General features: G+C 35.5%; 1 protein-coding gene across 20 annotated transcripts in view; it reads left to right on the forward strand.

The window, feature by feature from the left end:
* Nucleotides 1-25,426, forward strand: part of EPB41 (erythrocyte membrane protein band 4.1) — a 193,597-nt gene that overhangs the window by 83,816 nt on the left and 84,355 nt on the right. For 18 of the 20 annotated variants that reach the window (XM_069479660.1, XM_069479661.1, XM_069479654.1 and 15 more), the window contains exons 1-4: nucleotides 1,480-1,950; nucleotides 5,089-5,301; nucleotides 8,610-8,714; nucleotides 16,969-17,011. In XM_069479660.1, coding sequence (XP_069335761.1) covers nucleotides 1,480-1,950; nucleotides 5,089-5,301; nucleotides 8,610-8,714; nucleotides 16,969-17,011 — 832 coding nt within the window. Of the gene's footprint in view, nucleotides 1-1,479; nucleotides 1,951-5,088; nucleotides 5,302-8,609; nucleotides 8,715-16,968; nucleotides 17,012-25,426 lie in introns of those variants that run through there. The other 2 variants (XM_069479669.1, XM_069479666.1) reach the window with 1 other exon arrangement.

A 25,426-nucleotide genomic window follows, 5' to 3' on the forward strand; every position in this document is an offset into this window, starting at 1 on the left:
TTAATTCATTAAAAAACCTTTTATTACTGCCTATTATGTGCCAGGCACACTATTGGATATGCAGTGATAAAAAAGATAGTTTCTGTCCTAACAGAACTTAAATTTTAGCTGGGGAGAGGAATAGGGAAGAAGGGCAATAAACTGGTAAACAAATAAGTTAACTAGGTAATTATAGATAATAACTGCAGTAGTCCTGTGAAGGGTATCTGGGAGAGTGAGGGCTGCTACTTAAGGTAGGGTATGTGGAGAGGCCTCTCCAAGGGGGTGACATCTGAGCTGAGATAGCCTTCAAAAAGCCAGGAGAAGAGCATTATAAGTAGAGAGAACAGCAAGCCTGAAGGGCCTTGAGGAGGGTATGAGCTAAATATAGTTCATTAATTCAGATTGTTAACATCCAAATAACATTACTTCATTTTAATAGTATAGAGAGGATTCGAAGACAATGTAAATGCTGCTTTTTGAGTGATGGGCAGGGAGTACTTTTAAGTGTAGCAGTGAATCAAAGTATAAGATCATCAATAGTCAACCTCATTGCCCAGAGTTTTAAAAGTCCCCTGTGTGTTGGTTATTTAGTAAACTAGGCATGGCAATGCTCTTTGGCAATTATTGTGAGGCTTGACTAATAATACTGGGATTTTGCGATCAAGAGGCTAGAAACCAACAAGTTTGAAATATGTGAAGTCTCCAGCCTGTCTTTTCCTCCCCTGCAAGTGAATCAACATTGCTGTCTAAATTTTTTTTATCTTGTTTCTCTATTATTTCTTTATTGTGATAGCTTTACCTCCTGCTCTTAAAAATGCTGAGCTTTCAAAATCATATTTATTAGAATGGAAAAGAAGACTGAGAGCTTAAAATGAGATACTTCTGAAAAAGGTTTAGTTTGGTATTGTAACATGGAAACCCGAGGACATTTTTTGCAATTATTTCAAATGTCTAATTGTCATTGCTGTCAAGTCTGATAACAATCAGTATTCTGCATTTGCTGAGAAGTCTATGCATTCTAAGAAATATAAAGAAAAAGAACAATAAAGACTTTGAACTTTTTAATTTGGAGTGTGGAGAATTTCGTAGAAAATAATTACTGCAAGTCTTGTATCTTCAGATTGATACCCTCAAAAGACAGTATACAGATAGATCCCTTTTTAAGGAAGGCTAAAACTGTATGTGCTATAAATAGTTCTGAGTACTGAATTTAATATATGATGCATTTCACTAAGGTGGCCTCAGTGGGTACTATTTTAAGCTCCTCTCTCTACGTGCTTATCTTTGGTGATTCAAGGCATTAATACTTTATCCAGGATGTATAGGTAAGATATTTTTGTACTTTAATGGAAAGTCTTATGTTTAATGGATTGGAATTCTGTTTGTTGGTGATTAAAAACCTAAGTATATTAATTTTTTAGGGTTTGGGGTTTTGCCTACAGTAATGTGTTTTGCTATAAGAGCCCCCTTTCCCATCTTGTTTGTAATAGCAACATCATGACAACAGAAAAGAGTTTAGTGGCTGAGGCCGAAAATTCACAGCACCAACAACAGAAGGAAGAGGGTGAGGGAGCCACAAACTCAGGCCAACAAGAAACTCTGCTGGAGGAGTCTTCTCAAACAGCAGCTGAGGGAGATAATCGGTGTGACCAGAAGCTGAAAACATCTAATGGAGACACTCCTACACATGAAGACTTGACCAAGAATAAGGAGCGGACATCAGAAAACAGGGGTCTGTCACGACTGTTCTCCTCATTTCTCAAAAGGCCCAAATCTCAGGTGTCTGAGGAAGAAGGCAAAGAAATAGAGTCAGATAAAGAAAAAGGTGAAGGGGGTCAGAAAGAGATAGAATTTGGAACCAGTCTTGATGAAGAGATCATTTTAAAGGCCCCAATTGCAGCTCCTGAACCTGAACTCAAAACAGACCCATCTTTGGATCTTCATTCATTAAGCAGTGCAGAAACACAGGTAAGGATGTTTGAATATGGGAGGTGGGTATGATGTAGGCAGGTTATATACTTTATTTTTCATTTAAGAACTTTGGTTTTATTTCTTACTAGCCAGTTAAGTTAGCCATTGATCATAATAAGTAACATGGAGCTTTGTAGTTTCTGCCCTCAAGAAATTAATGTAGTCATCAGAAACTTGATTTTTAAAAAGATACTTACACTTTATAAATTAAAAAAAAACACAAAAGTATCAAATGAGTTTATTCAGCCCATATATCATTTTGCTGGAATAATGGAACAAATTCAAGATTTTCATGAGAAGGGAGAAAAGAAGTGATGGTTTAGAGTGGATTTTGGTAGAATTATAAGATGGGATAGTTATCAGCAAATGTGGTCCTTCTATGGAAATTTTGGAAAAGCTGCATGATGAATTCAAGCCATCAGAGGCATGTGATAGATTCGAGCCATGCCTGTCTTATTTTGTTCATCATCTTTAACTGTATCATATTGTCACAAAGCATAAGAGATAGATGAGAAAGTCTAGCTCTTTCTATCACCTCTGTAATATATATGTTAGTCTGGGACCTTAATTGTGTCACAGTATAGTTAAACTAAACATGAATTGTGAGTCTGTTTATTTGTCCAAAAAAATGTGGGAAACTCTTAGTACTGTAACTCAAACTATTTTCTAGGAATCTCATTTATTTTAAGCCTTACTATCTACAAATTGAATTATTTTCAATGTTGTCTTATTTCTGAAGCATGTGAACATTGTCTACATGGTTAAAAGTATCAGTCTTATATGTTTCTATTATAGGTCTAAGGTTTAGGCTATATAGTTTTATTAGAACTTTCTAAAAATATTACACATATTTCTATAAATACTACTTATATATTCAGAGTGCTCAGAGTAAAATTTAGGATAAAATTGTAATTATGTACTTGGTATTAGTGAAACAAGGTTGAAAACAGATTTACCATATAGTGTAATAGTTAAGAATGCAGGCTATAGAATCAGATTAGAGGATTCAAATCACAGAGAAAAGTGACACTTTTCTTTACACTTCCTCTCTACAATGGGGATAATAATATCTACCTCATTTGGTTATTGTGAGGATTAAAAGAGAGAAACATGTAACCCTCTTAGGCATTGCCTGACATTTAATAAGCACTCAATAAATGTTAGCTATAATATTATTACTCAGTAAATAAACACAAATGGTAAAGACAAAGAAACTCTGTATATCTTAATATCATTAATTTAATTTTATTTTAGGCACACCAGAAGAGGTTACTTTACATTATCTTTCAGGAAGCCTGGTACTTTGAAGAGGTTTTTAACTGCTTTTTCCCCCCTTCGGCTTTATGTAGGGGAAAATCTGTATCTTGTTTTAGTTAGCATTTGAATCAGAACTTGCCTATTTTGTCTAAAGATCATAATTTGTACTCAAGTTGAAGCAGATGACAGACAAAATTAATCTTAGATTTAACTAAAATCTCATTTAGACAATTAGAATTGAAATAAATTGTATGTAGGTGTTTATCTATGAAGAAAAAGAAACAATATATTAAGATTAATAAAATTTCAAGGAATATTGTTCAAAGGAGCAAAGTATTTTAGGCATTTTGTAAGCTAACATTTACAATCAAAACCTTTTGGGTGAGAACCTTGTGGATAAAGATTTAACATGAGTTTACATTATAAGATTGCACCAGTCTTCATCCAAGGTACCTGAATTTTTGGGAAGTCATATATCAGTTTTTAATGCTTGTTTATTAATTCATTCAACAAATATTTATTGAAAACCTACCATATATGCCAGGCCCTAGGTTGTATATACCTTGGTAAATAAAAATTACAAAATGGTGAAAAGGTTTTAAGATCATAGATTGTGAAACCAGACTGATAGATGACTTAATAATCCTAAGCATGTTTTTCTCTGGCTTCAGTTTCACATCTGTCAAGTGGGAATAATAATGGTACCTGCCCCACGGCGTTGTTATGATGATTGAGTTCATATAAGGAATGCTCTTAGAATAGTAACTGGCCCATTGTAATTGTTCTATAAATGTTTACAATTATTAGTACTATATTAATAGAACAGACAGGGTTCCTACCCTTGTGGACATTACAGTCTAATGGAAGAGACAAAAAAGTACGAATACAAAATATTTGTACTTGTATTTTGTGTAAATACAAAATATTTACTGTAATAAGTGTTATGAATGTAACAAACAGGGTACTGACATGAAAAATAGTAGAGTAGGCATAGTTTGGATAGGATAGCCGATAAAAGCCTCTCTGCGGTTTCGTGTGAGAGGATTGGGAAGGATGGGAAGGAACCTTTTAGACCACCTCTAGTTATCTAATGCAGGAGCCAAATAATTAAATCCCTTTTCCTAATTGTCAACCATGTATTCTTTTGAAAGAAAAGAATTAGTAGGGTTCAATTAAAAATATTTCAGCAGTTTTATTGTGTTGAAAGTAAGGAAATATATGCCAAAATGTTACCCTACTTATTTGTATTACTTTGGGATGACTTAATGATTACCTTAGGAGACCCAGATTTCAATCTCTCTCTCCCTTCTTTGAATCTTTGCATTTAGTATGATTGATACAGGGTAGGAAGGGGTTAACTGGTAGGTAGTTAGAATTTTTAGCCTATTACATATGCTTGCTTAATGCTCTAAAATTGGTCCCAAGCACTTCTCTTAGCCATTTATAAAATTTAGAATATGTAATAAATCATATCTTATTTTGCAATCCATAAGGCTACCTTGCTAAAATTGAGGAGCATGGGGCATAGACAATAAAGTTTTGATAAACTTTAATAATATATAATGGCATAATCAGGAAGAATATATAATGCTGAGAGCAATAGATTGGTGTCCTCTGGTTTACCTGAAACCTTCATTTATTGACTTGATGGGATTCTACCTGAGAAGTTTTGAGAATCGCAAAGTCTGTAGATCTTTTGGGGGATTATAATATCTTTTATAGAAAAATAATTACTTAATATTAATGTCATTTATTTGTTTTAATAGTTTTTCATCTTCAGTTAGTACATTTATTGATAAGATTATTATAGGTAAAAGTGTATACAGCGTGTTTTGTGACATGTCTTTGTTACTGACATGGTGATATCATGACACATAGCCCGCTCAGGAAGAACACAGAGAAGATCCAGATTTTGAAACTAAGGAAGAAGAAGGACTTGAAGAGTGCTCCAAAGTAGAAGTGAAAGAAGAAAGTCCTGAATCAAAAGCAGAAAGAGAATTAAAAGCTTCCCAGAAATCAATCAGAAGACACAGAAACATGCACTGCAAGGTTTCTTTGTTGGATGACACAGTTTATGAATGTGTTGTGGAGGTGAGTGGATTTTAATTTCCAGTAGTCAGAACTCTTACAGATTGTTTCACGTAGAGTTGGGTAAGTGGTGACTTCACCCAAGATAAGACCCACTGTAATGTTATTTCTGTGGACTGAAATGTTAATGGTGATTTTTCTGGAGATGGGGGTATGGAAAGATTAGGAGTGAGTCTTACTTTCTTCTCCAATTTTTTCTGTATCTGCTAAAATCTTTTGATTTGAGCATGTATTACTTTTATAATCAAAAATAATTTTGTTTTAAAAAAAAGTTTGTTATTTATAGAGTGACTTTCCATGACTAGATTTCTCAGGATAGCCTCAATTTCTGACATTAGGTCCAATTATCTCCATAATTATATTTGTCAAAAAAATCACTATCTATAACATTTCTGTTCTCCTAGATCTAAACCTTAATATGCTTTAGTGTACTTAATGTATTTCTTTAGCTTCATGAGATAGCATATAAAGAAAATTTAAACTAAGTAATACTATTTCTAAAAATTCTGTATTATTTAATAATAGTATAGAATAAGTAACTTAATAGAATAAGTTACTGAATAGAATAAGTAACTGAATCAGGATTGAATAAAAATGTCAGAGTTATTAGTTACTCTTTACTTTTTCAGCTTGAGTCGAAATGAAAAATTTATAACAGTTTTTTAAAACTAGAGCAGTAATTGTCAATTATGAGATTCTTGATATATGAGCAATTGTAATTGTTACTAATAATAGCTTTTATTAATAAAATATATAATTTACATATACTTGTATTTTAGGTGTGCAGCAAATTATTTCTGAATTGAATTATTTGTGTGCAAATGCAATTCAAGCACAAATAGTCTAAAATATTATGTTATATTTAGTAATAGGTATTCTCTCTCCAAGTTTTAAGAAGGAAATCAAGAAAAATGTACTATCGCACTTGGTAATAGCTATAACGCCTGGTAACTTGAGGAGACCTAGGGTCTACTTTTTCTGTTTCTTTTTTAAGATTTTTATTTCATTATTTTTTTAGAGACAGGGTCTCACTCTATCACCCAGGCTGAAGTACAGTGGCATGATCATAGCTCACTGCAACCTTGAACTCCTGGGCTCAAGCGATCCTTCTGAGTAGCTAGGACTGTAGGTGTGCACCACTGTGCCTGGCTAATTAAAGAAATTTTTTTTTTTGTAGAGACAAGGTCTTGCTATGTTGCCTAGGCTAGTCTAGACCTCCTAGCCTTGAATGATCCTCCTGCACTGGCCTCCCAAAGTGCTGACAGGCCACTGCAGCTGGCCTGCTTTTTCTGTTTCTTTAGAAATGGGGAAAGCTATTTCATACTCATTTATCCCACTCAGATGAAGATCCAGATATGGAACCTTTGTATATCAATCCCTTGGGGACAGATATGTTTCAGAATTCAGAATATTTTGGATTTTAGAAAGGCAATAAATACATATTCTTTATATTTCATAATACACCCAGTGGGGTCTGTAGCAGCACCCACATAATCAAACATACCATAGTATTTCTATGGTAAAATAGAAGATTCATTCTAGGATGGATAAATGAAGTTCATGTCAAAATTTGCCTTCAAATGAGCTTTTTTTAAATTTTTTTTTCTAAAATATTAAGGGGTACAAACATTTTTGGTTACATGTATCATCAAATGAGCTTTAGTGGCAAAAAAACCCCCAAACCTTTTATCTTTTAGAACTTCTGGATTTTATAAGAGAATTATGAGTAAGGGATTAGGGACCTGTGCATGAAGAATTCCCAAATCATCTTCTGTCATTTAGAGTGAAACATAGGAAGAAAATGATTTAATGTAAATGGTTTAAGACTGAAAATGGATTAATATTTATGTGAATTACTAATAGTCATTAAGAATAACTCATTGAGAGGAGGATGTGTCATGTATGTGTGCCAAAAAATAATTCTAATTTTAGGAAGTATTTTTGTATATATTTCTCGGAAGACATTAGCATATTTGATTTTTTAAAAAACAATTCCAGGCCGGGCATGGTGGCTCACGCCTGTAATCCTAGCACTCTGGGAGTCCAAGGCGGGAGGATTGGTTGAGCTCAGGAGTTCGAGACCAGCCTGAGCAAGAGTGAGACCCTGTCTCTACTAAAAATAGAAAGAAATTAGCCAAACCACTAAAAATAGAAAAAATTAGCCCGGCATGGTGGCACACGCCTGTAGTCCCAGCTACCCAGGAGGCTGAGGCAGGAGGATCGCTTAAGCCCAGGAGTTTGAGGTTGCTGTGAGCTAGGCTGACGCCACGGCACTCTAGCCCAGGCAAGAGAGTGAGACTCTGTCTCAAAAAGAAAAAAGAAAAAAAAAAAAAAAATTCCAGCAGATAGGTAGGACAGGTATAAATATTCTTATCATTTCACAGATGAGAAAGCTACTATTCAGAAAGGTTAAATTGAATCTACTCAGGTTGTTTAGCTAGTAAATGGAGGAGCCAGGACTTTTTGACTGTAAATCTCAGCCTCTAACTTAGGGCATTTCTTCCCTATAAATAGGAGTACAAATACCCAAATTTGGGAGTGGTTTGACTTTTTAGGTAAAGAAACCTTAAGAAAATGATTTGTAGCACCACTGAAAGAACTACTCTAACAGGTAGTGTCTGCAGGCTATCTAGACTTTTACTTTATTCATTTTTCTGAAAGAGATTGCAGGGAGTTGAGGTATAGCTCATTTTCTTGGGACATTTGGTCTTAAAATGATAGGGAGTCTAATGATTTCCGTAGCCACAATTAACTGTCAGTGTTGACAGTTGATTTAGTAATTCAGGTGGTCATAGTGACTGATAGCCACCCATAACATGTTTCAGGAGATACTGCACAAAAAATAAAGAATGTGATGTTTAAGATGGAGGTGGGGGATGTGGGATACAAAGAAGGCAGAATTTTGCTTTGAACTGTAGCATTATTTCCAAGCTACTATAAGTGTGCTGTGTATGTAAACTGACAAATTGAGAAACAGGAATTTAAAAAATCATATTGTTCTACTTTGTGTAGCCATCTGGAAGTCTGTTGGTAACTGAAGGTAGAAAAGGAAATTGGAAAGTGACATTTTATTTTATTTGGTGATGAATACAGGGATAAAAAGAAATCATAAATTTGGCATGGTGATATAAACCTGTAATCCCAGCTCTTGGGAGGCAGAGGTGGAGGATTATTTGAGCCCAGGAGTTTCAGGCTGCAGTGCGTTACGATCACACCTGAGAATAGTCATTACACTCCAGCCTGGGCAGCATAGTGAGACTGTAAAAAAGAAAAAAGAAATTTCAACTAAAATATGTATTATGTCTTTGCAGAAACATGCTAAGGGACAAGATTTGCTTAAACGAGTATGTGAACACCTCAACCTTTTGGAAGAAGACTATTTTGGTCTAGCCATTTGGGATAACACGACTTCTAAGGTGAGGAGACTGCTTGCAATATAAGAAGCAGACAAAAAATTTGTTTTAATTCTTTTGTTATTGTTGTTAAGAATGTATTTGTACTTGCCTCTCCAAGACACAGTGTATTTAGAGTTATTCCTGTCTATTCTCAGATTTTCCTGCTATTTTCCTTCTAGAATTAACATTTTAAAGAAAAGACAATTGCTGATGTGTTCTTTCATCATTGAGATAAAGTATCTACTGTATGTTTTTAAAAGGCAGGGAAAGTAGAGTTATTATGCCCTGATTAGCAAGTACTATAGATGCCAATAACTTCATATATTATGCAATTAGTGTTATATCTAATATATAGGAGGTTCATAATATATTTGATAAAATATTAATATTATAGTTATTACATTATAATTATATAAAATTGTGCTGTATAATTATAATTTGAAATCAATGTTATATAAGATAATAAAGTCCCAGTATTATTGAAACAGTCATACAATGAATCTGACATTTCTTCCAATTTAAAAAGAAACTAGTTATTAGCTTTTGAAGGAAGTAAAAGAATGAGTGAGAACATGGAGAAGGGAAGTGAGGTTAAAAGTCAAGTATTTACCTCAAAACACTTGAATTATTTCCTGAGCCAATTAATTGAAAATTGCAAATATTCAGCTTAAAATCTAATGTTGAAAACTTTAGTCCTGCTCAACAAGTATTTGCAGGTACTATACTAGAGGATATGGATACAGCTGTGAATAAGGTAGACATGATCCCTGCCCTCTGGAGCTTCCAGTGTAGTATGAAGATAACATTAATTACTAGTTTGATGGGTGTTATATGAAAGGAAGTACAGGCTGTCATGAGAGGGTATGACTTGGGAAGTCTTCTCTCGGAAGATAATGGCTAAGCTGAGACCTCAAGGATAAAATGGTCAAGTGAAGTGGAGAGAGAATGGCTTTTGTGAAAACCTGGATTTGAGGCCAGGCCAATGGCTCATATGCCTGTAATCCTAGCACTTTGGGAGGCTGAGGTGGGAGGGTTGCTTGAGGCCATGAGTTTGAGGCCAGCCTGAGCAAGAGTGAGACCTCCCCCGCCCCCTGTTTCTACAAAAAAATAGAAAAATTAGCCAGGTGTGGTGGTACATGCCTGTTGTCCCAGGTACTTGGGAGACTGAGGCAGGAGGATCACTTAAGCCCAGGAGTTTGAGGTTGCAGTGAGCTATGATGATGTCACTGCACTCTAGGCCAGGCAGCAGAGTGAGACCTTGTCTCCAAAAAAAAACCAACCTGGAGTTGCGAGAGTGACGTCTGAGGAGAGGCACATGGTATGGGGGGATCTTAGAGAGAATCTTGTATACAGTGTATTCAAGCTATGTTAGTTGTTTCTTTCTAAAAGATGATTTCAGTTTATTAAGAAAAGTTGAGAGGCAACAGCCTTTGACAACTGCAAACTCTATAGGTAGGTTATTTGAGTTAGATAATGCAAACTAGAAGACATGGAATTACCCTTTGCCTAAACAAAATCTAATTGACTATAATCTAAATCTACTAGACTATACCTAGTAGCTACCTAATGGTTTGCAGAAGTTTGTTCCTTTTATGGTTGACTATTGACTCATACAGAAGAGCTATGTTAACTAGCACTAGGTTAATGTTGTTCTTTACTTTACTTTGTCTTCCTAAGGGCTCAAACCAGCTTGTGCTAGTGACTATAGCTAATAATTGAGTGCTGTTCATTTCTATATTGCTTAGAGAGTAAATCTCAAATCTTCACATCACAAAAAAGGTCAGATATTTGAGGTGATTGGGTAGGTTAATTAGTTTGATTAAATCATTCCATGTCATATTAAAAGTCATAACATTGCTTTGTACCCCATAAATGTATATGACTATAATTTGTCAGTATATAATTTTTTTAAAAACCCAGCTTGTACTGATGGCTCTATTTCCCATTAGTAAGGGAACATTGGAGTTAATTAAAAAACAAAACAGTACCCTCAAAACTACAGTGAAAAACTCTCTGCAGCTGTGAGCAAGAAAATTCTCCCATGAATCAAGGAGAATGCTCTGAAGAATGTTTTATCTTATACAAGCTCAATGAGATAATTTTGATTCCCAGAAACTGAATATTGTTATATTGTTTAAAAAAAACAACAGAAAAACCAAGGTTGATTTGAGAATAATTGGGAATCTTTTGACATGTAAATGAAGTCACAGACTCCTACTTACTTAATATAACTGGAAATAATTTTTTCTATGATATAAGAATGCTCAAATTTCTAGATGCTGGTTTATCTAAAGGCATTCAGCAGAAGAAATCCTTTCGGCTACGTACGGTTGAGCTTCTACGGCACATGTTGGGACAAAAACTTTAAGTTGCCTTGAAAGCTTTTCACCATTGTTGGTGTAATTCATACTCTGTCCTGTTAGCAAGTTTTATTTCCTTTATAGTAGATTTCACTATTATAATTCATTTTTAATGAGCAAATGTTAAATTGCTTTATTTATATTTATTTATATATTAATATTTATGTGTAAAGTATTGTTAAAAGTGCTTAATATAAAAGCTGAATAGCAAAGTACAAACCTAGTGTGTAAAAAGAGGCATTATTGACCTTCTTAAAGTATTTCTGAAAAAGAAAAGCTGAGGCCTCTGAATCATAATCTAACTTCAACTTCTTTGATAGTTTGTTAGAGCCCCTACTGGGGAAGGCAGTGGGCAAGTGAATCCTGGGAAACATAGGGCTTTATCAGAGTCAGGGCATCAGGAGGTCTGGAGTATGGGCTAGGTTCTTATAGGATAGGCTATATAGCAGAAGCATGGTCAAAAGGAATGGTCTACTCTGTATTTTCTGCTTCTAAGTTCATCATGGCCAACCTCCAATTCTCAGAAATAGGTCAAAACAGAGTATTTCTATGAATTAAAATGAGGGTCTTTTGCTGATCTAGGCAGTAAGTAAGTCATGAAAGGGAAAGCAGGAACTTCACTACCACATGGCCCAGGCAAAACTTGTACAAAAATGAATCTGGAGGTTTACTTTAGCACTGTTAGGAGGAAGGGCCAATGCAGTAACAAAAGCCATATTGGTGATGACATTCAGACTAAAGAATGGGATGCACTCCTCTCTGTCTTGTACATGGCTGGCTGGCCCTGGTATTTCCCATCACTATCATCCTGGAGATTTGCTTTGCTTCTCTCCTGATGTTTCTCCTGTTCCCTTTATCCTAGCTTTTCTTTGTGTTTTGATAGAGTGCTACTCCTGAGAAATTGTACATGGGATGTAATCTTTTTTGAGACAATGTATATCTTTATTTTTGAGTGCTAGTTTTGTTGGGTATAGAATTTTAGGCTTCAAATTATCTGTCTTCTAGTTTTCAGTTGTTCTTTAGAAGGCCAAAGCCATAGTGATTTTTTGATCCTTTGTATTGACTTTCATTCTTCCCCCTTTACAAATCAAGCTAGTAGAATCTTTTATCTTATTTTATTTTATTTATTTATTTTTATTCAGGTTCTGGTTGAATAGAATATTTTTATTTATGTCTTTTGTCTTTAGGGTTCTGAGATTTCACAGTTATATATTTTGATTTGGGTTGATTTTCATCCATTGGTCTGAGCCCACATCTGTATTCTTTACCAGACTGTGATTTTCTCAAGAATGCCCACATTGCCTGGCTTGAATGTGTTAGACATTCAATAAATGCACTGAAAGAGTGAAACATATTGTTACACTTTAGAGAACAGCTTTGTCACTTACTAGTTGTGAGTTAGGTAAGTTACTTTTACTTCTGTTTTCTCATTGGCAAAATGGGTATGATAATAAGATAATCTATATAAAAGCATGTAGAATAGTGCCTAACATGTAATATGCACTCAATAAAAATTAGGTATTATCATTGTTATTATGACAATATTATTATTTAAAAATTCAATTACCAAGTAACCAAAGCTTTTGCTTAAAATAAAATAAAAGGATTTGTGTGTCATAATCTAGAGCATAACCTGGAGCATCCTTCAGGTTGAATAATCTACCTGCTCTTTTCTCATGTAAAAGGTATGCCAAGGAACAACATACCTTTTACTTAAAATTGACTGTATCTAGCCAGATTACACCAATTTTTTTAGCTATTGGAAAAAGACAAAATTATAAGAAATTTAGTTAAAGCTCTATTTGGCTTTTATTCAAGATTCATGAACCACACGGCCTCCATTCTATAAAATAGAATGAGCAACGGCAGAACAGTGGGTTTTGTAAGGTGGAAACAAGGAAACAAAACAATAGAAAAGAAAACTGGGCTTTGCATGATGGTGGCTCACTCCTGTAATCCTAGCACTCTGGGAGGCTGAGGTGGGAGGATTCCTTGAGCTCAGGAGTTTGAGACCAGCTTGAGCAAAATCAAGACCCTGTCTCTACTAAAAATAGAAAAAATTAGCTGGGTGTGGTGGCACATGCTTATAGTCCCTCCCAACTACTTGGAGGCTGAGGCAGCAGGATCACTTGAGCCTGGGAGGTGGAGGTTGCAGTGAGCTAGGCTGACCCCACTGCACTCTAACTGGGGGCAACAGAGGGAGACTCTGTCTCAAAAAAAAAAAAAAAAAAAAGGAAAAGAAAACTGATTGGTTGACATCAGGTTACTTTTTTTTGTAAGAGTTAAAGCAGAGAGGACCTCCTTATTAAGCTGACTCAGGTAGACTGGAGTCTCTGGTTTTCAGGAAAAACTGGTCTCTTCAGGGATCTACCTGCTCCCTCTAAGTTTCACTGTGATTATGTGGTCTTTAGGGTGAGGGACTCCATTTTGGTTTGGTCTGGTCTGTTGGGGCCAATGAAGGAGCTCAGACTAAAACAGTGGTCTGCCCTAATTTTTGTTTAACACTATCATTCCCTATATATCTACTGTCAATAAGCCAAATTTCCAGATAATGCCCTCTCTTGAAGTATGTAGATATTCATGAAATGATTTAATCTGTAATAAATCTTTGTTAGTTGTCTATCTAAGTTTTCTGTCATTCTGAAAACACAAAAGATACTAGAGCTATAAAGGCGTTGGGGGCTCATCCCTCTCATCTTGCAGATAAGAAAACTGAAGCAGATAAAGGCAGAAGGATATCCTGTAAGTTGCACAATTTACTCCTATAGCTCCTTGCCTACTGCCCCTTCCGAAGTGATTTTCTGCTTCAGCTTTTTATTCCTTTTTCCTTGATTTTTGTATTTCATCTTTGTTTCTTGTTGTTGTTTTTTTCCCCTACCTACAGAATTGGTTCATGTTGTGAAAAAAATGTGAACTATAGTACAATGAGAGAAAAATATTTTATCTTCTTTCCTTTTCCAATCTCTGGTGTTTTCTTTTTGTGTATGTAGAGATTTGTCCTTAGCATATGTAACTTCTTTCCTTAAGAGCTTTGAGAGCTCCTTAAGCTTAAGAGCTTTGTGTTTTGTTTGTAGACAATTTGGTACATTTAGCAGGGAAGAAGGTTAGTTGAATTGACTTTTCCTCATATGGAATGGCCGGCTTGCTTGCTTTCTCTACTGACTGCTGCTAATAGGCCTATTGCCAGACCGAGTCTGGCAAGAGAAGAAGAAAAGCAGTCAGAAGCAAACTTCTGTAGCTCTGTGAGAGATTTATTGCCACTATGAATCAAAGTTATATGAGTTAAATATTTGCTTCCTATATTTTATTCCTGCTTAGAATTAGTTATTTATGAATGAATCAATGTCACCCACATTAATTCCCCCTCCCACGAAATTCCCTCTCTAAGCAAAAACCTTGAGCTCTTGTGGTAAATAATGAGAATTTTAAATTAGGACTACATTTAGTTCAGTAGTGTATGGTTATCTTTTTTCTTCCTCCGTTTTCCATATGGATGAATTTTCTTATCTTTGAAATCAGATAATCAACTCTGAAATGATAATCAGTCATAGCCAGAAGAGTCTTTCTCTCACCTTCAAAGGCAAAGAGCAAACCTGAGTGGAGTGAATATTAAATCAAGAGTGTGAGGAATTTAGTTTATAGTCATCTTAAAGGATTGTTTCCCATTGATTCATGATTGGCTATGAAGGCAAGTGCCAGTAATGATTATACCTTTATTGTCTGCCAAATCAGAAAGACCGAGATGAATTTTGTAAATATACTTGCAGAGTAGGGAGGCTGCATTTGGGATCCTTTGCTAAGGAAATTTGGTTCAACAGCTCTAGTGGATTTAAATGTTGCTTTTTTTAGCACTTAAAAGAGTAAGATGTAGAATTACCTGCACTATAGAGTTTCTATAAACATGTCTTGGAGCAGTGATTTGAAGTCAACATCCTAACAGCAGCATAAACAGTGGTTATTCCTTGAATTAAGACAGACTTCTGAAGCTGATAGGTAAGTCTTTTATTTCAAAAGACAAGGATTTATATAAATCACTTATATGTATGTGTGGGGATTTTAGGACATCCAGATAAAGGTAGCTGATAGCCAACTCAGGGCATGTAGTTCTTTCTTAGAACATTATGACCTAAGGTTATAAATGCTGCAAAATATATGAAAAGCTTCTATTCATTTTACCATATCATACCATATCAGTGAGGTATGATAATGCCACTGCACTCTAGCCCAGGCGACGCAGCAAGACCCCATCTCAAAAAAAAAAAAAAAAAAGATGCATATCAGGATATTGCTGCTGTTCATCTCTATATTGTTTGGAAACTTCTTTTAAGCTCAAGAAAGAATGTGACTCTTTTTAATGCATGAACTTAAATTCTGTTTAAAATGTTAATGTATTTAACTCACAAGATATGATTGATAGATGGACTCTTGAAAGGAATCCCTACCACCGAATATATTCAAATAGAAGCTAGAAGATTATCCAGGATTGCTATTTTAGGGAGCATCTTAAGATCTCTACTAAAATACAATTTTATAACTTGTTCTCTCAATATTTTGTTGTTTTATAAGTAAGTTCTGTTTCTTCTCGCTATAACCCTCTCTTCTCTTGTCCATCACACCACGCTCTTTGAGAAATTAGTTTGTACATATTATCTCTATTTCCTCCCTGCCTATTAGTATAACACAATGCAAGGAAGTCTGTAAATCATACATGTACATCTCAAAGAATTTTTACAAAGTGAACACATCTGTGTAAACTCTCCAAAGATAAGAAAAATGAACATTACCAGAACTCCAGAACCCCCTTTTGTTCCCCTTCCTTGTTACTACCATCAACCCCTACCAATTGGTACCCCTCCCCACCCCTTGTCAAAAGTAACTTCTTCCTGATATCTATCACCATCAATTAGTTTTTCCTGTTGTGCTATCAAATATTGTTCATTCTATCTATCTAACTATATTTTTGCACCCATTAATTATCCCCACTTTATCCGTCACACCCTGCTACCCTTCCCCCTCTGGTAACCATCATTCTACTCTCTATCTCCGTGAGATCAATTGTTTTTTTATTTCGCCCCTACATATGAGTGAGAATATGCAAGATTTGTCTTTTTGTGCTTATTTCACTTAATATAATGTTCTCCAGTTCCATCCATGTTATCACAAATGGCAGGATTTCATTCTTTTTTGTGGCTATATAATATTCCATCGTGTATATATACCATAATTTTATTCATTCATTCATTGATGGACGCTTAGGTTGATTCCAAATCTTGGCTATCGTGAATAGTGCTGCAATAAGCATGGAAGTACAGATATCTTTCTGATATACTGAATTCCCCTCATTTGGGTATACACTCGGCATTGAGATTGCTCAATCCTACTATAATTCTATTTTTAGTTTTTTGAGGAACCTCCATATTATTCTCCATAGTGGTTGTACTTATATTCCCACCAATATTGTACTGAGGGTTTCCCTTTCCCCACATCCTCACTAGCGTTTTTTATTGCCTGGCTTTTGATGAAAGCCATTTTAACTGGGGTGAGATGATATCTCATAGTTTTGAAGCTTTTATTGTTTACTAAGAGATTTACATATATTAACTCATTAATCTTCATAATAACTCTACGAGGTAGGCACTACTACTATCTCATTTTATGGATAAGGAAACTGAGGTACAGAGATCCTAAAGTCACTCAGCCAGGAAGTAGTGGAGCTAGGATTCAAGCTCAACTGTTTGGCTCCCTGTTTCTCTGCTCAAAATCACTATGCTTTCTGAAATTAATGCAAACAGTATCAAGGGAAATGTAGGTTGATCTGAAGGCACTATTTGAAGATGGTCAGTGATCCTGCTTCCAGTACTCTGTTGTTGATGTGTTTTGGAGCTCTGTGTGAATGCCTTTTCTTCTTTTTACAGACATGGCTGGACTCTGCCAAAGAAATAAAAAAGCAGGTTCGTGGTAAGTGGATATAGCCCTTATTATAGTTCTTTCTTTCTTTTAATAGGTCAGAGGATTTCCAACCATTTCTGGCTATGAGTCAGTCACTTTAGAATCCTGACTATCGCAGATTGCTTTGAAATTGAGATAAAGCCTTCCCCTGGAAGGAGGAGATTCCATAATAGAAAAATGTAGCAGAGGTGAACACTATGGAGATGTAGGTCAGATCTTGATGATTTTTTTTACAACTAGGCAAAGTTGGGGAAGATAGGAACAGTTGAGAGTAACAGAAGGTGGAAACAAACAAAGACGAGAAAGGAAAAAGAATAGGGGAGTCAGTTCTCAAAATGTATTGATTGAAACTACAGTGGCCTACTAGGAGGAGTTTGCTGCCAGATCCTGTTCCTTTTAAATTGTCCTGGACTATTACGTTCTGTTTCCATGTTCTCCTCCCTATAGTCCTTTTCATTCCTTTCAACAGTTCTCTCCCAAAATTTGAAGTATAAAGGGCTGTGGAAGGAAAGAATTGCTTGCCACTGGCGCTTCTGACATTATGGCTTCGCTCTTAGCTCTAAGCCCTCTCGCGTATATTACTGCTGCACACTGATCAGACTAGTATCCGGGATAAATATTTCTGGATTGAAAAAAGTGTAGATTAGTATTTTGCAACACCAAGTTCAATGGGCTAGCTAAGGGTTAGAGACTTTTTTTTCCTGATTAAGACTACCTGTCCTTTTAGTTTAGTTTAGTTTTAAGGAAACTTCCAGGAAATGCAGTAGTCATTATTCATCATGATGAGTAAGTTAACTCTGTCACCTGAAAACAAACTTTACTTTTCATTTGTTTCTTAAAAGAAAACACTTTGTTATGGTGAAATATTTTCCTTTACATCCTGTTTATAATTGCTTTAACTTTCTTAAAGTAGAGAAACAAAATACTCCTTTGGACTGGCAATGCCCCATATGTGCTCCCTACCTATAAGAGCATGTTGCAAAATGCAAGTCAGAGAAAAAATATTCAGAGTATTTGCGACACAACAAGAAAAACCTAACTCCCAGCCCCTTTTAATGTAAATACTTTTAATGTTCAGTATTACTCAGGAACAAATGGTTGTATAAGAAGACTTTTCAGGAATAAAAGTTAACTCAGAGATTATGATGAGTGAAAAAGAATATCTAATGGATTGTGTTCCTGGATATTAAAAAACAATCTCTGTTAAGAAAAAGAACCTAAACATTTGTCATTTAAAGAAAATATTTCAAAGACCATTGAGACAGGAGGCAAAAAAAAAATTACAAAATAATAAAAACTCGTCCTGCAACACGGGGCGGGGGGGGGACCATATCTTACAAAAACTATAATAAGGAATCAAAATGTAAACATTTCATTAAGCCAAAGAGAAGATGACATTTATTTATTACAAAGGTTTTCATTTTACTGTTTTTGTTCACACGAGTAATATATACTTATTGTGAGAATTTTAAACATTATAGAAATCACAGAGAAGGTAAAAGTCCCCTAAATTGTGTCCTGTGGATATAATCACTGTTAAACTGGTGTAATCTGCAAGATTTTTTTCTCTGTATACATATATATTTTGCTTTTCAAAAATATAAGTATATCCTGGGCAACATAGTGAGAACTTGTCTCTTTAAAAAAGAAGCTTGAACTGAGCACGGTAGCACATGCCTGTAGTTCCAGCTCCTAGGAAGGCTGCGGTGGGAGGATCTCTTAAGGCAGAAGTTTGTGATCAGCCTGGGCAACATAGCAAGACCCCTGTCTCAAAAAAAAGAAGTATACTATATATAGTTTTTAAAATTAATTTTTAAAATAGATGCTATAAGTATGTGGTATAAAATTAAAAGATACAGATGAGTATAGTACAAGGTAAAATGTCCCTTCTTCCGTTGTCCTAGTCTTGTAGTTTCCTTTCCTGGAGGCAACCGTGGTAATTCATTTTCTGTGTTCTTTCCGGAGATGGTCTGAGTATATGTAGACATACATACATGGGTGTGTATATTTTAATATAAATATGCAACCAGTCTTTTTTGTTTAACATAATTTGGAGTACTCTCCATATCAATATGTATAAATTTATTTCATCTCTTAAAATTTTTTAAATGATTGTTTATACAATATATATAACTGGTCCTATAGATGGGTGTTTTGGGTTAATCCAAATAGTTTGCTATTACAAACAAGGTTGTAGTGAACTTAGTTGTGTGTATATATATATCTTTGTATAGTTATATAAATATCTGTAGATAAATTACTAGGAGTAGAATAAAAAAGTATGAATATTTAAAATTGTAATTGATATTCAACAGCAAGATTTTTTCCTTATTTAAAAAAATATAGAAAAGTATGGAGGCTAATGTAACAAATACCCATGTACTCACCACCCAGAACTAACATGTATTAACATTTTTTATTTAAAGTAGAACAGTACAGGTAAGGTTTGTCTGTTTATTTTCCTCCTACTTCTATCCCCTGCTCTTCCCTATTCATAGAAATCTATTATTATGAACTTGGGTGATTTCTTTTAGTCTATGTTTTTATATTTTTTCTTTCTCGGATTTTCATACCCATATGTCCATAGTATTGCTTTCTGTTTTTTTTGAAATTTCTCTCAGACCCAACCATACCCATTTGGACCTTCTTCTGAGGTTTACCAATCTCCCTTTCTCCTCCTCGCATAATTTTTAGCTTTGCTTATTTTCTTGGTTCTGTATAAGAAAGAGCACCCTTGCTGAGTCAGGCTAGCCACTCCCATCCCTTTCTGGAATAGTAAAAATCAAAGGCAAGGGCAAGAAAGCCTTCCACTTTTTTTTTGGAGACAGAATTCTGCTCTGTCACCTGGGCTAGAGTATAGTGGTGTCATCATAGCTCACTGCAACCTCAAACTCCTGAGCTCAAGCAATCCTCCTGCTTTAGCTTCCTGAGTAGGTGAGACTGTAGGCACATGCCACCATACTCGGCTAATTTTTCTGTTTTTTATATTTCTGTTTTTTGTAGAGACGGAGTCTCACTCTTGCTCAGGTTGGGCTAAAACTCCTAGACTCAAGCAATCCTCCTGCCTAAGCCTCCCAAAGAGCTAGGATTACAAGCATGAGCCACTACACCCAGCCCCTTATATTTTCTATGTATACTATAAATTACTGATATATAGTTTACACAAATTATGTTTTAAAAATCTGTAGCCCATGTATGCTCCTTCCTAAGTGCATCCTTTTCTCCTTCCACTGCAGAAGTTACCACTGTCTTGAATTTTGTGTTAATGATTTCATTGAATTTTTTGAAATGCTTTTTATTATCTGTGAATGCATGCCTAAAAATATAGGGTTGTGTTTTCTTTTTGAACATCATATATATTTAATTATATAATAGGTAATCATATGTGATTTGGTTTTCACAAAATAGTTTGTGAAATTCATCCCTGTTGAAAAAGAAAATTTCACAAAAACAATCTTTAATCTTTACTATGAATGATACCTTGATTTTTTCCCTTTATATTATACTTCATGTTTTAAATACTAATTCCCCCTGACTCTAGTAAACTGATTTGGCAGTGGATCAGAATCCACAGTGTAAAAAACACTGACATAGGATATATACTTGGAATTGGAATTGCTAGATTATAGGTTATGTTTATTTTCATCTTTACAAGATATTGCCAAATTGCTCTCCTTTAAATTGATTGTAACAGTTCACATCCTCACCAGTATTATATGAGAGTTCTTGGTTTCCTGTGTCCTCAGAAGGCAGGAATATTTTTTCAATTACGAATTTAAAAAATTTTTTGGTCATGCCTATAATCCTAGCACTCTGGGAGGCCGAGGCAGGAGGATTGCTTGGGGCCAGGAGTTTGAGACCAGGCTGAACAAGAGCTAGACACCATCTCTACAAAAAATAGGAAAAAAAAACTAGCTAGACATGGTGGCATATGCCCTGTAGTTCCAGCTACTTGGAAGGCTGAGTCAGGAGGATCACTTGAGCCCAAGAGTTTGAGGTTGCAGTGAACTATGATGACACCACTGCACTCTAGTCTGGGTGACAGAGTGAGACCCTGTCTCAAAAAAAAAAAAAAAAAAAAAAATTTTTTGTGGGGGCAGAGGTAATGTCACACTTACAGAAAAGTTGAAAGAATGATATAAAGCAGTGATCCCTAACCTTTTTGGCACCAGGGACTGGTTTAATGGAAGATAATTTTTCCATGGACCTGGGGCGAGGCAGTGGGGATGGTTTTGGGATGATTCAAGCACATTATGTTTATTATGCAGTCAAACCTCTCTGCTAATGGTAATCTGTATTTGCAGCCGCTCTGCAGTGGTAGCATCACTGCCTCAGCGCCACCTCAGATCATCAGGCGTTAGATTCTTGTAAGGAGCACTCAACCTAGATCCCTTGGATGCGCAGTTTACAGTAGCGTTCGCGCTCCTATGAGAATCTAATGCCACTGCTGATCTGACAGGAGGTGAGGCTTATGCTTTATCTTCTTTTCTATTTATGTATACACACATGCATGTGCATGCACACACACACACACACACACACACAGGTTTTTTTTTTTCCTGCACCATTTAAGAGCAAGTTGCATCATAGCAGCACTATTCACAATAGCCAAAAGGTGGAAAAAACCCAAATGTCCCATCAACAGATAATGGATAAGCAAAATGTAGAATATTCATGCAATGGAAAGTTATTCAACTGTAAAAAGAAATGAAATACTGATACATGCTACTGTGTAGATGAGCCTAGAAATATTATACCAAATGAAAGAAACCAGACACAAAAGGCTACATATTCTATAATTCTATTTATATGAAATATCCAGAATAGGTAGATCCATAATAGGCAGAAAGCAGATTAGTGGTTGCTAGGGGTTGGAGGCAGGAGACCATGGGGAGTGACTGCTTAATTGATACGGGGTCTCTTTTGGGAGTGATGAAAATGTTTTGGAAGTAGAAAAAGGTGATGGTTACACAACATTGTGAATGTACTAATGCCACTGAATTTTGCACTTTAAAATGGTTAATATTGTTATGTGACTTTTACCTCAATTAAAAACAGAATAAATTGCAGACATGATGCTCTTTTGCCCCACAATACTTTAGTTTAAATATCCTAAAAACTAGGCATTTTCTTACATAACCATAATACAATTATCAAAAGCAGGAAATTAACGTTGAAACAATACCGTAACCTATAGACCTTATTTGTCAGTTGTCCCAATGATATCATTTAGAGCAAAAGAAAGTTTAATACTTTAGATTTAGTTGTCATATCTCTTTAGTTTTCTTTAACCTAGAATAGTTCCTGAGTCTTTAAAGTATTTCATAACATTGACAGTTTTGAAGGGTACAAACCAGTTATTTTATAAGTGATCAATTTGAGTTTGTCTGATATTTCCTCACAGTTAGATTCAGGTTATGCACTTTTGGCAGGAATGTCATTGAAGTGTTGCTGAGTTAGAAGGCAGAAATTTTAATGTTAAAACTTTTTTTTTTTTTTTTTTTTTTTTGAGACAGAGTCTCACTTTGTTGCCCGGGCTAGAATGAGTGCCGTGGCATCAGCCTAGCTCACAGCAACCTCAAACTCCTGGGCTTAAGCGATCCTACTGCCTCAGCCTCCCGAGTACCTGAGACTACAGGCATGCACCAACATGCCCGGCTAATTTTTTCTATATATATTTTAGGTGGCCAGATAATTTCTTTCTATTTTTAGTAGAGACGGGGGTCTCACTCTTGCTCAGGCTGGTCTCGAACTCCTGACCTTGAGCGATCCACCCGCCTCAGCCTCCCAGAGTGCTAGGATTACAGACGTGAGCCACCGCGCCCGGCCTTTAATGTTAAAACTTTTTAGAGCTTTTTCCAGCCACCATTTTTTTCTTTCACTAAAAATTCTCCATAAAGTATTACTAATTATATATATTATGTCTTAGAGATGATCGCTGATTGTAGCTTAACTTTAATATTTTTTGAATTCCAAGTGATTAACTTTTTTAGCTTCCCTGTTGCATTTAACCCTGAGCTTGCTTCCACTGAAACTGGATGATTTCTTTAAGTAGTATGCAAAACTTGTAACTGTTGCGTGGAAAAGAATAGGAACTGAAAGTTTGAGTTCTGTGTCTTACAATTGCTGTTAACAAACGTAAAAGTTAATATTTGGGACATTTCTGTTTACTTAGGGATATTTCTAATACCATTAAACTTATTTATTTTGGGTTAAATAGAGAGAAGAATCCAAACAGAATATAGGGTTTTTTTTTTAATGTTTTTATTTGATTAAGTCTAGTAACTTGAGGTCATGGGTGGGGGGAGATCTGAGATAATAAGTAATTTTTTTTTTTTTTTTTTTTTTTGAGACAGAGTCTCACTCTGTTGCCCAGGCTAGAGTGAGTGCCGTGGCGTCAGCCTAGCTCACAGCAACCTCAAACTCCTGAGCTCAAGCAATCCTCCTGTCTCAGCCTCCCGAGTAGCTGGGACTACAGGCATGCACCACCATGCCCGGCTAATTTTTTCTATATATATTTTTAGCTGTCCATATAATTTCTTTCTATTTTTTTAGTAGAGGTGGGGTCTCGCTCTTGCTCAGGCTGGTCTCGAACTCCTGAGCTCAAACGATCCGCCCACCTCGGCCTCCCAGAGTGCTAGGATTACAGGCGTGAGCCACCGCGCCTGGCCTAATAAGTAATTTTAATACATTAATACCTATTATCCTTTCATGCAGTCTTTTTTCAAAAAATGTTTGTCCTGGAGCTTTAGTATTCTCATATGACCTTCACAACAATATTGTGAAATTAGTTACTTTATTTCATTTGTTTAATCAACAAATATTTCTTGAGCACCCATTGTGTGCCAAATCCTGTTTTAGGCACTGAGGATACATATCAAATAAAACAGAAAAAAAATTCCTGCCCCTAGGAATTTATATTTTAGTGGGAGGAGACAAATAAATAAGTAGTAAATGTACACACAGTGAAAAATTCAAGTGGTATGAAAGAGTATATAGTGAAAGTAGGTCTCCTTCCTATTCATTTTCCCTTAGCCTCCCTGTTTCCCTCTCCAGGAATTCCCCTTCCTAGTTTCCCAACTACTATAACTAGTTTATTATATATTCTCATAGCAATATCATATACATATATAATCATACCTGTAATATATACTTTTTTCTAGCCTGCTAACCCTTTATAGTAGCTTTCTTTATACACCCTTCTTTTTTTTTTTTTTTTTTTTTTTTTGAGACAGAGTCTCACTTTGTTGCCCAGGCTAGAGTGAGTGCCGTGGCGTCAGCTTAGCTCACAGCAACCTCAGACTCCTGGGCTTAAGCGATCCTACTGCCTCAGCCTCCCGAGTAGCTGGGACTACAGGCATGCGCCACTATGCCCGGCTAATTTTTTTTCTATATAGATTTTTAGTTGTCCATATAATTTCTTTCTATTTTTAGTAGAGACGGGGTCTCGCTCTTGCTCAGGCTGGTCTCGAACTCCTGACCTTGAGCGATCCACCCGCCTCGGCCTCCCAGAGTGCTAGGATTACAGGCGTGAGCCACCATGCCCGGCCAATACACCCTTCTTTTTTTTCACATAACACTATGTGTTGGAGATCATTCCACATAGAGCTACTTCTTTCTTTTTACTAGCCACCTAATTTTCCAATGTATAGATGACCCATAATTTATCTTTTCTTGCTAAATAAATATAATATATTTAGACTGTTTCAAGAACTTTGTTGTTATAAACAATATCTTATACATATATCACTTTAGCTGCTTTTAGGTATATGTTTAGATGCACTTATGGAAATGGAATTTTTAGGTGAAAGGCTGTATACATTTTATATTTTGATGGATGTTGTCAAATTGTTCTCCATAGTATAAAACCTTAGTCTTTGGAAGCCAGCAGTCATGCTAGAAAAACCCTGAAGGGTAGCACGCAGCTGGAAAAATTGAAATCCATTCTCCATTTAACCTTTACTTGTAATCTCTATTTTCATTGTAGATCAAAAATACAACACATTTACATGTGTCTCAGGATTGAACTCTTGTAATTTTCATGCCTAAAATATTTTTGTTAGAGGTGTAGTTTCTAAAAGCTACCTATATTACTTCTTTGTTCTTATTTCTAGAACAATCTCCTAATCTCACCCGTATTAATGAGAAGAATGCTTTTATTTGAGATACTCTTGACAGATATCATAAATAAATAATGCCAAAACCAAAAAAAGAACATTTCTGGGTCACCTGAATGACCTCTCAGGACTCAGAGTAGCACAGTCATGCACTGCATAGTGATATTTCTGTCAACATGGAGTGCATATATGATGATGGTCCCATAGAATTATAATACCATATTTTACTATACCTTTTCTATATTTATATATATTTAAATACACAAATACTTAACATTGTGTTATAATTGCCTACAGTATTCAATAC

The sequence above is a fragment of the Eulemur rufifrons genome, chromosome 8 (assembly GCF_041146395.1).
Source record: "Eulemur rufifrons isolate Redbay chromosome 8, OSU_ERuf_1, whole genome shotgun sequence".
Taxonomy (NCBI): Eukaryota; Metazoa; Chordata; class Mammalia; order Primates; family Lemuridae; genus Eulemur; species Eulemur rufifrons.